Below are 16,770 nucleotides of genomic sequence, written 5' to 3' on the forward strand. Positions count from 1 at the left end.
TGTATGTAACTGGTACTCTACTATAGAGAACACCTAGGAGTTAAAAACAAAACAACAAAAAAACTCTCTTTAATCACCCTTATGTCCCTTTTCTACACATGGTTATGCTCTAAGCACCAAAACCACAATATTTCCATTTTTAGTTCATAGATGCTTTCTTTGGCAGTGTAAAACAGACATTTCTCAAAAGGAAAGGTTTGTGTGAGGCAATGTTTTCCTATGGGAAGACTTAATGCATAAGCTGTGCTCCCTACGTATGTGCATTAGGTCCCCCCATTGGAGGAGGTGGATCCTGACCCAGCGCCGAGGGACCTCTGTGCTGGAATCTGGTAAGTGAATAAAGAAATGGTTAATTAACCCTTTACATTAATGGGGTGGGAGCTGAGGAACACATTGATGTAAAGATATATTCCAAAGTGTTTCTTTTAAGCTGTTCCATACTTTAGGTATGACAAAAAGGCTGACCTACTCCTGAAAAGTGGTGCAAATGTCGTAAAAGGGGCAGACTCTCCAATGCAATGTGCCTGCTCGCTCAACTGGTTTCCATGGGTAGTGCCCTGTATTTAGTATCTTGGGCCTCTTTTCAGAAAACTGTACTTTTTTAATACAACCTAACATTAGGGGGTATGTATATTTTGAAACCACATGCCTTTATTAAATTGTGGTAGCAATTATGTTAAGATTCTTATACCTACAAACAATAGAAGGAATGAAATCAGAAAAGATGGAGTTCTGAGGGGTCGTCCCTGTCAGCAAAGGGGCAAGCTTGCCCCCTGACCTCCTTCCAGCTGGCCCCAAGCCTTCAGGACCATCTAATGAGTGCTTCTGAAGTGCTCCCTGCATGTTCCTAATGTACTGTGTTATCCTTCGATGTGGGACCACAGGAAACTTAAGTGGGACAGGATCCTGAAAGCAGAACTGTTGAGGCTGAGGTTTATTCTCAGGAGGTAGCTAATGGGCACCTTCAGCAGCACAAATGTGCAATATTTCAGCACTTTTTTTTGCAAGTAAAAATCCAATATTTCCTGTGGTTAGGGAAAACTACTTGCAAAAAGGTGTGCAGAACAATTACTACTTTGATTTGTGCCATGTATCAGAATATGGCTCTTAAGCTTGCTTGCACCCTTTCAAAGGTATACTAAATGATTTAGGAGTGTTCCTCCCTTATCTCCTAAATATGTTGTGCAATGTTTTGTCAGACCCAATCCCTTTATTAATTCTGTTCCTGATGGTGCAGGGCTAATTGCCTGGGGTTGCTTTGCATGTAATATTTATTTATGAATGGTTTTCTTGAGCTGCATTGGGTTTTGTACAGATTTCCTGGAATATAGGCCTAAAGAATACATTTTTACTGCTAAATAACATTTCCTCATACTTGTGATTTGAACTTTGTAATGAAGTGCATTTGTCAGACCAAATTAATAATTTCTGTGTATGCAGTTAAATAAACTAATTCTCATTTATCAGGCTGTCCTTCATCAAACTACACACATTTTGAATGCCTGTAGAAATCGTAAAAGGACACTTTATAAAAAAATTTTTTTTAGTGTTTTCAATAAGCATTGGGAGTGCTTGTAGTACTCATGCGCATCAAGACAGGATTGAACCAATTTGTCTATGAATAACTAAGGAAGGCAGCCACTAGAGGCGTGTTAACCCTGCAAACATAACATTGTTACTAAACTGCAGTATTTTAGAGCCCTGGAAACTAAAGGGCCACTGCATTTTAATCTTCAGAACAATGAAGGTGTCTCTAGTGGTCCTTTAAGATGTTCAGCATATCTCCATGCCTAAACTTCAGGTGTTGGAAATGTTATCTTTAAAATAAACACAACTTGCTGTTAATCAATTGTTATTTATATGAACAATTACTTTGTGTTTGAAACGTAATCTAAGCACAATGATTGATCTGGCATGTCCTCTATACATTGTGCAGTCAAATATACACTGCTAACAAATAACAAAATTATATGCAACTTATTGGGGTTTTATAGTCGGAATTTTGTTGAGTCCAAAATTTTCTAGCATGCCAGACCTGCCAAGTCTGAAATTGAGTGAGGCGAGAGGTTTATGTGTACATGGAGCAATTGGCACCATGGATGACATGCCCACTTGTAAAGGAGGGTGTGTCTTTATAGTACGCATTCATGCTCGAATGATAGACCACCTGGCAGGGCAACATTAAAGCATGAGGACTGATTAAATTCTTGCGCTGGTTTGTTAGGTGATTAATAGGACTCTTGGAAAAAGACCTGCAAGAGCATCTTATGACGTGAGATGTCTGTACATATTTTATACAAACTGAATCCAGGGGGACAGTCACTCTGGCAGTTGCTATGCTGTGGAGTCTAGAGGAAGCGTGACTTGTGGGTTTTGGTTTATACAAATACAAAAAGAGAAGTCCTGCGCTTAGTCCCATTACTGCTGGGCCAGCAGCAACGACTACAATACACATCAGCCCCAATATATAGTAAAAACCAAAGAAAAGAAAATGTTACCTGCGCTTTCTCCTTAATCCCTATGTATATTTAGACAAATGGAGGTCATTTAGTTGCTCCAATGGCCATTGGAGGGAATGCCCGCCTGCCAACGTCAAGGCAGACCCCCCTATGTATGTATTTTTGTTTACTTCCTCCATGGTGGGTTTTAATCTAAACGTTATATTTAAATACCCAATATGAATGTGACCATAACATTCACATTATTTCTAGATGGCAGTTTCCCATTAATGAGTTGGGCCATAGTTACTGGTTATGTCCATTGAAGCTATGACTCAATTAAGTGTAAAAAGTTGGTCCATCCTGACTTAATTTCTCTATCCTATGTAAAATTCTTAGATTTTCAAAGTATTGCTTTCACCACTTGAAATATCCATAAATTCAAGACATTTTGTTTCATGTAGTAGATTATTTCTTCAGACACGATCATATATGTCTTGAATATCTCCAAAGTAATGCATAAAACATGTCCTTTTAAAACACCTCGCTTAAGAACCAATGAAAACTAATTTATTTTTTAATTTTTTTATGCTGTCCTCACAATTTGTCCCATAAAATGTTAAGGGAAAAATCAAAATTTTAATGACCAGTACATGATCGCATGGATTATCATTGGTCCTTGCAGTATCAAACTAGGAACTTTTGGCAGTTAAGGTGCATACGTTAAATTCCATTTATTCTGTATAATGCAGCAATTATGTAGGCATTTCTTTGAAGGTTTGGTGAATGGAATGGTCACAAACTTTTCCATGATTTCAAAAATCATATACGACCACCACAGTCTGGTTTCAGGTTTTTATAGCTGCACACAATGTTGTACATAAGGTAAAACACTTACATGGACATCTGGAGTTGCTATTTTTAGTTACTAATTACATTCAATCTCTTCTGTTTAGCCTGAACAATGAATAATACTGCTCCTCCTCCAGAAAATGGACAATATTCTGCATCTCAACAAAGACCCTTTTTTTATGCACAACCAACAGCACAATTACCTTTCCCGAATCCTTGGTACCTTGGCCAGCTCTATAATCCATACTGTGTTCCTGGACCAGGTAAGGCTTTCACAAACTTGAGAAACTTAAAATTAATTAAGGTCTAATAAAGGGTTACAGCTAATGTATTTTACACAAACCTAGCATAATCAAAAGGCATGGAACTTTTATTTTTTTTAATCTGCCTTTATTCATCAGTTTTGATTAATCAATCAAGACAAAAGACAAGAAAAGTAATTGGGAAGACCATTGAATAGGACTGTTTATTGCTGCATTTATTTTTGACTTAACATTATAACACTTAAACGAGATTTGGGTGTGGTTTATTTTATTTATTTTTGTTTCTCTTTCAGGTTTCAGAGGAGGAAATCCATATTTTCCTTTCTATTCTGTTGCACTCCATGAATATCCAGGAGGATATTATGTTCCCCAGCATCAAATGAACACTAGAATGAACAGAAGACCCAATTTTAATCCCTATCCACCTTCCCCTATGTTTTACCATGCTACTCGGTTTAGACATTATAGCAGTCCTGGAAGAAGAACAGAAACAAAAGAAACCCAGACTGACCCAAGACAACCAGAACACATGCCTCAGAAGCACCTTGGTTCAGTTAGTAAAGGCTGTGATGCAGGAAACCCAGAGTGCCATTCTTCTGGCATTAGCTGTCCAGAGAATGAAAGTAATCTGGATAATGTAGACATGTCCATGTCACCTGCAGCACCCTTGCAGGAAAGGGACTTTCATAAAAATACGTGCAACTCATCCCAATACCGAAATATGCCTCCAGGAAGCTATGCTTATGAGAAAGAGGAGGTAAGAATAGAGTATGGAAGTGGTTCCCCTGCTGCCATACAGATGTGGAAGTCTTATAAAGAAACCATACCAATATACGATGTGGCAGTTGTTAAAGAAATACCAGACAATTTAGTGCAGCGTGATCTATATTGTGAGGGTGTACTGTATGGCCCACACACAGAAGGTGAGGAGCTTGCAGTACAAGGTGTTGTCTTCAATAAAGAGGAGTGTAAATCTTCACTCTCTCCAAAACTTTGTCTTGATGCTGTACAAGAAACTGAAACGCAGACAACAGTAGTGCAGAACAGTGAGTTGAGGAATGAAACCATAAAATTGAGTAAACCATATGTAAAATCACAGGCTGTGGAGGTAGAGCCACCAAATGTGTGCTCAGAACATACTGAGTCTTGTCCTATCCATGATAAAGAACAAAATGGAGACTCAGAAGGTTCAAAAGGAATTAATGATACCAATGGAGAACTTGAGGCAAGGCTAGATGTAGGTTCTGAAAACAAAATCCAGACACAGCCTGAATGTAATGGAGAGATGAGATTGGATGGAAAAAGTAGTGCATGGACAGAAGACATGATGGAAAATCTTGTGCCTCCACCATCTTGGGTCACTTGCTTTGACAATATAGAAACAAATTATGACTATGATGCTTATATGTCTCAACGGAAGCAAAAAAGGCCAAGTATACTAAGTATCACTTCAGAGGAGCTTTCATCAAGGGATGAAGGATCATCTGTGGAGAATACGTCTATATCTTACTTGGTTCCCGACTACATGCTCAGGAAGGGTTTGTATGCCTTTCGAAAAAGTGCAGAGATTACAGAGCGAGAGAAAATTAAAAGTTGTGGCTCTTTGAAGGAAGATGAAATGTCTATGAAGCCAGCCAGCAGTCAATATGAACAAAACAATGGTTCTGGGGCAACAAAGGAAAAAGGCATTTCCAGAAGAGGTAAAAAGATTGGGGTTCCTGTGAGAGGCTTGAGTAGAAGAAAAATGTTTTCAGTAAAGAAAAAATTAAGGAAGAGTCAGTCATTGTCCGAACCAGAGGATTCTGAAGAATACTGGGTTATGGAGGAAGAGAACTTGCAAAATTGTGAGGAAGATGAAGAAAGTGATGAGGATGAATATTACTTTCAGGGAAATTTACCACATGGGCAGCTAGATCTTATTAAAGGTAGTTTCTTTAAACAGATTGCTCAGAAAAGAATACTTTGGAAACCACCAAAAGGTGCAATCCCGACTCAGTTGATCAGTTGGCCTGTCAGAGAAAAGTCAAAAGTCAAGAAAAAGGGGTATGAAGCACAAGGGCATCGACTGACTGAGCAAGATGTCAGTGACTATGCAAACTATGAAAAGCAGGTCACAAAGCTAGAGAGGGGCTACAAAGAGATGTCTGAACAGAAGAGATCTCTGCAGAAGTCACTGGGTGGTAAGTTGATTAATGAAGAATCTTCTACATGGTCTCTTAATGAGACAAACCAAATTATTGCCCTCAACAGTTAATTTTTGCAAAATCTTCAGATTGGAAATTATCAAACCCAGATCCACTTCAAGATTCTGATGCTGGCTGTGGCATCCATTGAGTGCAGTAAAATCAAGGATTTGTTGTGTTTCCAAAGAGGATGTGAAGTGTGTATGCATACACTGCAATTATGTGATGAACCAGTCTCTCCAAAAATTGCTTCACTGTAAAATGGATACGAAGTACTTAGGCCATGTGTTTGCTTATGGCAGTTGCTACGTATATGTTTACATTTTGCATTTCTTGCTGGCTGTAGGTTTTTTCTCATTCTAAAACCTAAATACATTCTAACAATATATGCTACTATAACTAATGTGTTGATGAATATTTACTTTGTTAGCAACTTACAGGTTTCTGCCATTAGAATATTATCTGCTTCACCTAGGAAAACCTCAAAAGAAAACCACTGGGGCAACTGTTGAAGAGTACTGGGTTGGAAGAGGTGCTAAACCCAAACTCTCCGAACCTTCATATTATTTGCAAGATTCAACCAAAAAAGAGCAAGGTAGACTTGTTGGATAGTTTATTTGAACATTTACTGAACTGTATTAGTCAGTTTTACAAAATACATATATAGTATAAGAATAAAACTGTTGGAAATTGTTAACTTAATTGAAACCTATATTTGTTTTATAATACTGTTGGGAGGTTTTGTTTGCTTTTTAAGCCTTTTCTCACCTCATCCCTCATGGCTTTCAAGTTGGTTGACAGACTTGAGGGTTTCCTGGTACTCAATAATTATTTCTGTCTGGAGCGTCTTAAGGAGGCTGTCAACTTTCCTCATCCATAGTTATGACGTAAATGTGCTTTGCATGCTCATGCTATGAAATGACTGGCTCTGTGCACTCTGGTACTAAAAGATTTTGGTACAGCAGGTGTTTGGAGGCACTGAATCGCTAAAGCCTTTCTGGCCCAGGTAAACACTGATTAACAATGGCACAGAATCTGTAATTTTCATAGTGCAAAACGTGTGCAATCCATCCACTAAAGTATTTTAAATGACAAGTAAGTGAACTTCCTCCATGGGATATCCCAAGCCAAACAAACTTCAAACCTTAAGGCTTTACCCCCATTGAGTAGTGACAGATATTTGACTTTGTCTTGTGTGTTCTGCATGAACTTGTTACTATATATAAAAGGTAGACTGAACTCCATTTACAAAATGTGTTCACGGTTTTTCTCCCCTGTTAGATAAGCCTAAAAAGAAAGGAACGGTCAAGTCTTCTAAAAGAAAACAAACTAGAATTGATCCCGAAGAAATAGAAACATGGGAAGTTCCTAGATCATTCTTGTACAGAGGTATGAAACTAGTGTAGTAACCATTTCCCATGATTATACAATACACATGTTAGGAAAGATCTCTTCTCTCTCTCCCCTCCCCTCCCACCCCACCTTGTGGCAATTGCTTCAAACAGGGTTATTTAACTGTTTAGGTCAATAGTATAACATATGCTTAAAATATTGACTTGAATCTTCCCTCCACCCCTCAACCTAGCAAACTATGTTAATGCCCAGAGCTGAATTTCAAAAATATTAATTGGGGTAAAAAAATAGAACAATCTGTGCAAAGTTGAACTGAATGAGTCTCTGCTGCCCCTTTCCATATTAAAAATCCATTTACATGGTATATTCCTTTAACCCCTTAAGGACACATGACATGTGTGACATGTCATGATGCCATTTTTATTCCAGAAGTTTGGTCCTTAAGGGGTTAAAGAGTGAATTTTGGCTTTCAATTTGAGTTGACTTTGAATTTCCAGCAATTGGAAATTATGTGAATAAGCCTGTTGGTATTCACAAAAATTGGTTGTTCTCCCAAACTTCAACACTAACCACAACCCTGTATTTGTGCACCACATCACTTGGCACTGTTTAATGCCAGAAAACCTTTTTTTGGTGCATCAAGCTGTATAGTATTTGCATTAAAGAATAAAACTTTTCTTATTTATTTATTTATTTATTTTTTATCTTGACACAGTATGAATAAAGTTTCTCCCCCCACAGCCTTTCTAGCTTCATAGACTTCTTTATTTCCAAATAAAATCTTTAAGGTCGTGGCATTATTTAACTACAGAAAAATACTGTATATGGATTTGTTTGGGAATGCCAGACAACTAATGTCCCAATGCAGAGGCATGCCACTCTTTGCCATGGGTTTTTCTTTTAAATTTGAAGTGGCTGGTTTTCTGTAAAGGCATATTTTATTTATAAGAAAAATCTGAAATTTTGCCATGCAAGCAACATGTCTGGAAAGGGGCAATGCAAAGTGGCTTATCTCGTCCAGTCAGAGTAAAATGATACACTATATGAAAGGACACAAAACAAAAAAAATCAATTTAGGTACATTGTGTAATGTTACGTATACAATACTGATGTCTTATTTTCATTTTAGGTTGTTCCTTGAGGAGGGGTGGTACCCGGAAGAAATAGAAAAAAACAACTACCTTTAAAATGTAAAATTATTTTATTTCTTAAACGAAGTTTATCTGTGTGTTTAAATTTTTAGGATTTTTTGCATGTAACAAGCATTTTTTTTCACTCCTGGAAAGGAGTCCTACATACCCACTAATTTGTATAACCCTGCAGTTTGTTGTGCACCAAAAAGGGAAACTAGGATAAAGGCACATGCACCACTAAAATTAATAAATATAATGAAGTCTAATGATGTGATGATAAAGCATGTGAGAAAACAAGAATAGAAATGGCACGTAATTAAAAAAACAAAACCAAAACAAACACCTTACTATTGTAAATAGCACATATGTCACAATGTACAAGCAAGAAACAAATAAAGGTTAATTGAATTGCATAGATGTGTAGATTTTATTTATTCTATTTATTTTATCCTTGTAAGTAGGTTGTTTCTCCACCTCCTCACCCCCTCCCAATTACACTGATTTTAGAGCAATCTGTGCTGTTATGGTCCTCTTACCAACAAATGGGTCAGGAAACAGAATAAAGATATTACTAACCTGTATATAGGCCAGCCTGAGGCAAAGTTTCCTGCAGCCCCCAATGACTGTCACTTCCCCTTGTTGAAGTGGGATGGAGGTCAGGGAGGGACACTTAAAGGGAAAACAAAGGTGGCACTGTGAGGTTGTACTTTACACACTGCCATCAGATGCCAAATTCTCCCATGGAGATGTGGACAACCAGCGTGTGGGTAAATGGCGTTTTCACAACTATGGTGTCGGGTATTCCTGACACTAAAGTGTTCCATTATGCAAATTAAGGGAACATTCTGGTCACTATAACAACTTCATCTAAATGAAAATGCTATGATGCCTGGAGGACCCTGGGCGCTCTCTCTCTCCTTTAAGGGGTTAAACCGCTCTCAAATGGTTTAACCCCAAAGACTTCCTCCAACTCCAGGTCGCTCAGTGGTATTGGGCTTCTGAAACAGAGTTTAAGGAAGTGCAGATGGGTGCCGCATATTGGCTAGAGTGGTCAGCTGACGCTCTAAGCCAATCGTTGGTTCCTGGTTCATAAAAATCTTTTTTATGTATGGGAAGCTACTGATTGGCTTAGAGTGCCAGCTGACCACTCTAGCCAATCGGCAACACTCCCTACCACACAGCACTCTGTGCTTCCTGACACTCAGTAAATAAAAGTGAACACATCAACACCGGTATTTTCCAACGTTTCTCTGCCAGGCCCAGGTATGAAAGCCTTGTGATGTGGAGGGTTTACTTGTCCTTCCTGCTCCAATCTCCCCTCTTCATTTGACACTCTTCTTTTTCTTATCACTCTGCCTTCTGGCTCCTTCACCTTTCTGCTTTTGCGCCCTTTAGCTTTATTTATTTTTCTGATCCCTTTGTGCTCCTTGCTGTCCCTTTTCTGTAGGCTGTCCCTTCCCCTCCCTCTCACTTACCTGATCTGTAGGCTCTCTGCAGTCTGGGAGTTGCTGGCTGCACTCTGCTGCTCCCCCTGCGGATTCAGTCTGGAGAGAGAAGCAGGGATAAGATGTAGCTTCCTATCCCTGCCTCTCTCCACACACAGTGCCACCTACTGGCCGGCACCAGTATTGCAGCGTATTATCAATCTGAAAATAAAAATACCGGCACAAGCTGAAAAATCCTGGGGGCGTGGGTTATTCTGTGGGTACTGGGAACGGCACATTTGTTTTGTAGCCTGTTTGCTTGACTAGCATGTTGCTATAATCTTTATTTTCTGCTTCTATGTCTATCTGGTTTTGAAGGGAGAGAGGCTATTTAATTACTGGCATTAGACTTTATTTTTTTATTTTTTCCTCCTCTCTACCAATATACTTTGCTCGCACTTGTCTCCCAGGTTATATACGAAGTATAGTTTCATATACTCCTGTTTTCTATTTAGGTTTATTTTGTACCTTATTTCATATATTTATTTTAAAACTAGGTGGATATTTTGGACTAGTATTCTTAATTGACCGATATCTATACTCTGAATATATCTCAAGTCAACATTTGATAAGTGAAATCAAGGCAAAGATACATTCTGCCCTGCACAGAGAATGGATGCGAGTAGAGGCTGATGAACTAGAGCTTGAGCATTTCCACTGAGATAATGCTGATCGTGCACTCACTAATTTAACTAGTCCATCTCAAAATCTTATGAGAATCATGGTGCTCTACCCATCTAGTTTCACAAAGGTCAGTTGAGAGCCTTACTCCTGCTTTAAAACAAAATGATGCTTTTCTGACTGGTTAAAAAAAAAAAAAAAAAAAGAGATGGTTGATTAGGCCTTGTGAACTGCTGAAACTTGTGAGGACTTTGAAATTGAATGGTTGTAGCAAGGACATCTGCAACTGTTGGGTACTGCTCTAATTTCTGAAACCCCACCAGCCACCTCTGAAGACATAACACTGCATTTGTCTGTTAAAATGCCATCACAATGAGTGATGTCCAGGGAGAGGTCTTTGATTAGTTGAATTACTATCTGGCATAAAACATGTCCGGTAAGAATTGATTCTGAATCTGAACTATCCAATCCTGCCTCCCTCTGAGTTGCAAATTCATAGGCATCTACAAATTTTATACGATCTTCACAAATCGGTCCCTTGTAGACAAATCTAAAGTTAAGTAAAAGTTGTTCTGTATGTGAAAAATCTGTAGTGTCCTCAAATATTACACTAAATTAGCGAGCCTCTTTAATGCTACCAACAATGATATTGCAGATTTCATCAGAACACTTGATTAAATCATTTTGTGTGGATTTTGAAATGTGCGTAGCACGTGAAGATGCAGTAAGGAGGTGCTTCTCTAACATTTTGTCTCCTTATGCAACGCGGTATCTCAGCAATTTCCGAAAGTTCCCTTCATTCACATCTGGAGTGAAGTCATCCATTAATGTGCCATCTCGGTAGCCAAGTAGAGGTATTTTTGTCTACCTAAGAATATACTGGACTCAATGATAGGATGAGTTTGCTCTCGGTTCTCCTTCACCTTCTGAAGATGATGTGAATTTTTTTTGATTGTCAGGTGAATGGTTGGTTTTTAAAAAAGTTACACTCTCCTGGTGATAAACACTGCTTGCATGGACTTCCAAATCTCCTTCCTTGCCCTTAAGCTTTTTAAAGTTCATAAGGAGCCACCTTTTGCGATGTTGTGCAAACAACGCACACAGGACTTGCAAAACAAACACTTTTTTAACAGTTGGATATACTAGCCAAGGAAAACTGTCAATATGTTGTTTTGACAAGTATCGTTTGATTGAGTTTCTCCATTTGTGGAAGTCATGTTTTGAACAGAGAAATGTAGCTCATATCCAGGAGGAGGTTGCCATGGATTTTCCAGTAACAAGCATTTGGTGAAGTCATCAATTGTTTTCCCAAAATGTGTGCCAATGTCATTCATTAGGATACTACCAGTTTGAGGTGGGGTATCAACAGACAGTGGCAACACAGAATCAGTTTGACAAGGTATTAACTCTACGTGTGTACCAGAACACGAAGGGAGGCTAGTGTCAGTTTCTATAGTTGAAGTGCTTTCTTGGACAGGCTGTGCTCTTGTTGACTTTTTTTGCACTAGTACTGAAGAAGGAATCAATAGTCCTGCTATTCCCCCTTTTCTGGTTCATTTTGCGGTTTCTATAATTAAAGTAGTAAAGACACCTTGTAAAATAATTGGCTTGCTAGGACATCATGCCCACATCCATTATGTTATTTCATGATAAAACTAAAATGAGCATTTACATGCAACAGCACCTTGTTTAAAGCACAATAAAGCTAGCCTTCTAATTAGTGATGTCCCGAACGGTTCGCTGGCGAACATATGCAATGTTCGGTCCGCCCCCTATTCGTCATAATTGAGTAAACTTTACCCTCTACCTCACAGTCAGCAGACACATTCCAGCCAATCAGCAGCAGACCCTCCCTCCCAGACCCCCCCAACCTCCTGGACAGCATCCATTTTAGATTCATTCTGAAGCTGCATTCTTTTTTTTTTTTTTTTTTTAGACAGAAGTGTGTTATATTTGAGCATGCTAGGCTGAACGTGCGTATATCATGGCTAGTTGCACTAAGGGTATGAGTATATAGCAGTACATTGCTGTAGGGCCGCCACCAGAAATATTGGGGCCCCTGACAAAGCAGGAGGTCTGCCCCCCCCCCCCCTGCCTGCCCAGTTTTCTCCCCCTCCCAATGAATGCAGTGTGTGTGTCAGTGTAATGAATGCAGAGTGTGTGTCAGTGCAATGAATGCAGTGTGTGTGTTAGTGTAATGAATACAGTGTGTGTTAGTGCAGTGAATGCAGAGTGTGTGTGTTAGTGGTGTGGATGCAGTGTGTGTGTTAGTGTAATGAATGCAGTGTGTGTCAGTGCAATGAATTAATTTACAGCATTTCCCGCTCTCACTCCCGCGAGATGTGTTATGCGTGCCGCGCGTTGCCATGGCAACGCTCTAACGGCCGCACGTCTCGCGGGAGTTAGAGAGCAGGAAATGCTGTAAAGTACAGCTGCAGTCCGCTGGGCCCCCTCTGCAAGTATAGGGAGCCGGGGGCCCGCGGCTGCACCTATATATAGCGATCATCGCTATATATAGGTGCAGAGATTGTGGGGCCCTGGACTGCCAAAGCAGTCCGGGCCCCCCAGGACCGTCGGCCCATGACAAGCGTCACGGTTGTCACCCCTTGCATTGTTGTAAAAGATGGCTGTCATGTTTAGGGTGTAGCTTGCACGTTATCAACTGTGTATTTATATCAGCAGCTCCACCACTAGTTATAAATCAAGTGTGAGTCGCACCATGAGATGAGACTAGTGAATAACATAATACATGAACGGTTAAGGTAAAGGCATGTAAGGAACTACGACAATAAACTCTTTAGGAGGTGAAATAATGACATGTTTAAACGCTTGCTACTTTACGATTTAGTTAATGTGCAGAGAGCAGTTCATGTGATCAAAGGCATGGTGTGGAGGATTGACTATAGTGGGACATGCTTGGCAGGCTGCTGTTTACTGCTTGTGCTCATCCGATCCCTTCTGGGCGCCAGGTGTAGACCCTGGGAGTCCCTGATACCTGGAACAACAAAGGCAAGTCTCTGGCTGAGTGCCGGGTTCACGGCTTGAGGTGGTGGAAGCTTGTTTTGTCGGGTGGTCGGATCTGTCCCGGTGGTGCTTCACGTCCGGTGCGGGATTGTGGAGGCGAGTGCTTGACGTGGGGCAGGCTCTGCATTTCTGTTTGTGCCTCCGGTCCCGTCTTCAACGCCATTTGTGTTGGTGGATTTTAATAGGGACTGCTTCGCTTAGCTGTGGTGGAGCTTGTTGGGGCTGTGGTGGAGCTTGTTGGGGCTTCCTGCTTGTTATTTGCTTCCAAAATTGATTGAAGAGTCTGTCCAGCTTAGACTCAATATCCTGCCATGCTTTGCTGGTACCAGGAGGACACGCGGCTGCCGCCATATTGGGAGAGTCGCAGATGAGTATGTCAGCCTGGGTGGCTGTGCTCTGTGCGTCCATTAGCTCCATTAGGGGGGGGGGGGGGTGGCAAGTGTGTCCCGGTGAGCACCAGGACACACTTGCCACGCGGAGGTAAGACTCTGTCGAGTTGCTGACCGCTATTAAGCATGTCGGGTCGGTCAGGTAGGAGCAACATTGCTGGGTCATACCCTTCTGGGGTGAAATTCGCTTGTTGATAGCTGCTTAAAGTGAGATATTGAGGGAGCTCACACGAAGTGCGTCTTTCCTCCATGACAGCTAGGCCCCGCCCCCCGGAAGCTGCATTCTTAGTGAGAGGAGGAACAGTGTAGCTGCTGCTGATTTAATAGGGAAATCGATAGCTAGGCTAGTGTATTCAGTGTCCACTACAGTCCTGAAGGACTCATCTGATCTCTGCTGTAAGGACAGCACCCCAAAAAGCCCTTTTTAGGGCTAGAACATCAGTCTGCTTTTTTTCTTTTTTCTGTGTAATCTAATTGCAGTTGCCTGCCTGCCAGCGTGTGTGTCAGGCTCACAGCGTATACTGTGCCCACTTGCCCAGTGCCACCACTCATATCTGGTGTCACAATAGCTTGCATTTAAAAAAAAACAAAAAAAAACTAGAAATTTGACTGTGAAATAATAGCAGTCAGTTTCCTTCACACGTGTGCGTTTCAGGGCCTGCCAGGGCACAGTGTCACACCAGTGCAACTCATATCTGGTGTAACAGTAGTGTACATTTAAAAAAAAGAATACAGGGGGCTTGTTGTCACCTTTCGGGGACCCTTGGTGTTGTACGTGGCTGGGTGGAGGAAGAGACCTTCAATGACATCATTGAGGACAAGGAACGGGACATGGCTAGCTTGGTATATGCTGTGCAATTTTGGGCACCTGTTCTAAAGAAGGATATCATGGCACTAGAAAAAGTGCAGAGGCGGGCTACAAAATTAATAAAAGGAATGGAACATATCAGCTATGAAGAAAGGTTAACAAATTTAAACCTATTTAGTTTAGAAAAACGTCGCCTGAGAGGGGATATGATAACATTATACAAATATATTCGGGGCCAATACAAACCATTGTGTGGAAATCTATTCACAAACCGGACTTTACATAGGACACGAGGCCATGCGTTTAGACTGGAAGAAAGAAGATTTCGTCTAAGGCAAAGGAAAGGTTTTTTTACTGTAAGAACAATCAGGATGTGGAATTCTCTGCCTGAAGAAGTGGTTTTATCAGAGTCCATACAGATGTTCAAACAGCTACTAGATGCATACTTGCAAAGACAGAATATTCAAGGATATAATCTTTCAATGTAGGGTAATAACTGCTTGATTCAAGGATAAATCTGACTGCCATTCTGGGGTCAAGAAGGAATTTTTTTGTCCTAGCTTGTTGCAAAATTGTGCTTCAAACTGGGTTTTTTTTTTTTTTTTTTTTTTCTTTTGGATCAACAGCAAAAAACAGGTGTGAGGAAGGCTGAACTTGATGGACGCAAGTCTCTTTTCAGCTATCTAACTATGTAACTATGTAACTATGTAACTATGTATTCAACCTTGTGCAAATGGGGAATTTGCGGTTATGCAAATGGACTGTTTGCGGTTGTTTGCGGTGCATTAAACGGGGAGTTTGGTCTGTCACTGTGAAGCGGGCGTAACCCTTACACTACCTGATCGATACAACATAATACCTGATGTTTTAAAGCACGTTATTCCAAACAATTTAGGAATGTTAGATGATTTATGCCCTTTATGGATTAAAACCAGACTCTGCATCAACTACCGTAGTTCAATTTGATTTTATTTGGTTGCTAACACTTTTCAGTGGTCCCTGAAGAAGTCCTTTTGGACAAAACTTGTAGGACCTGATCCAGCACCAAAATATACATATTTTTTATTTGTTTTATACTTTTTATACGAAATAAAGCAAAATTTATATATTACTTGACTTGAGTCTGGCCCTTCATGCTACAGCGTCATTGCCAGAGAAGGAAACGTTTTTGGATCAGCCCCCCCACTTCCATTATGGGAGGCACCCCAAGGTTATTACATATCTTTCATTCTGTGAGTGTAACCCAATAAGCGCACATTAAAGGGACACTCCGTACACCCAGACCACTTCTGCCCATTGGAGTGGTCTGGGTGCCAACTCCCATCACCCTTAACCCTGCAAGTGTAATTATTGCAGTTTTTATAAACTGCAATAATTACCTTGCAGCTATTAAGTCCTCCTCTAGTGGCTATCAAAACATGAAAAGTGTTTTAAACGACGCTGGGTGTCCTCACGCTATGGATGTGGACCTCCAGCGTCGCCGGAATCCCTATAGGAGATGCTTTCTTATGTGGTGGTCTAATGCATGTGGGCGGCCATTGCTGCGCATGCGCCTTAGGTCCAGCTGACGATGGCAGGGGAGGCGCATGGGCGGAGCCTGACCCAGCGCCGAGGGACATCAGTGCTGGATTCAGGTAAGTCACTGAAGGGGTTTTAACATGGGATGGTGGGAGGGAGAGCTGCAGGATTCTGAAGTGCCATGAAATCAGGTTTGTTTTCCTGGCACAGGAGAGTGCCTTTAACCATTTGTTAACAGTGTTGCACTATTATATGTTTTTATGTTTGTAGATTAACAGCTGTATCCTCTATATTGCATTGGTTGCATTTATATCTGACTTAGTAATGTGGCTGCTGTGTAGGGGGAGGAGAGTTCTTTTATATTGTTCTTAATTTTAATATTCTATTCTATCAGCTAAGAGGGAGGAGTTTAACTGATATGTGATGCGGATGTGAATATTAACCCCTTGTGTGACATGTCATGATTCCCTTTTATTCCAGAAGTTTGGTCCTTAAGGGAGAACAGCTAGTAGCCAAAGACAACCAGCGTGAGTGTGTGTCTGGGGAATCCTAAAAGGGGATAACCCTTACATACGTATTAAACTGGGAACAGAAAAGAGGGAGACCTTGGGGGAGAAGAGGACAAACCTCCTCCCTCCACAAGGTCAACCAAAGTAGGAAACCCCAACCTTGTGGTAATGCTAAAACTTTACTTTTAATAGTAT

General features: G+C 40.6%; 1 protein-coding gene across 1 annotated transcript; it reads left to right on the forward strand.

Moving 5' to 3' along the window:
• Positions 1–269: 269 nt before the first annotated feature.
• Positions 270–15,207, forward strand: LOC134608005 (uncharacterized; the record flags this gene model as incomplete). Its single annotated transcript, XM_063450635.1, has 6 exons — positions 270–329; positions 3,395–3,553; positions 3,847–5,733; positions 6,212–6,331; positions 7,018–7,136; positions 15,175–15,207. Coding segments are annotated over exons 2-6 (2,310 nt in total), but the record flags the coding sequence as incomplete, so codon positions are not given.
• Positions 15,208–16,770: the final 1,563 nt, after the last annotated feature.

Source organism: Pelobates fuscus, chromosome 4, assembly GCF_036172605.1.
Source record: "Pelobates fuscus isolate aPelFus1 chromosome 4, aPelFus1.pri, whole genome shotgun sequence".
Taxonomy (NCBI): Eukaryota; Metazoa; Chordata; class Amphibia; order Anura; family Pelobatidae; genus Pelobates; species Pelobates fuscus.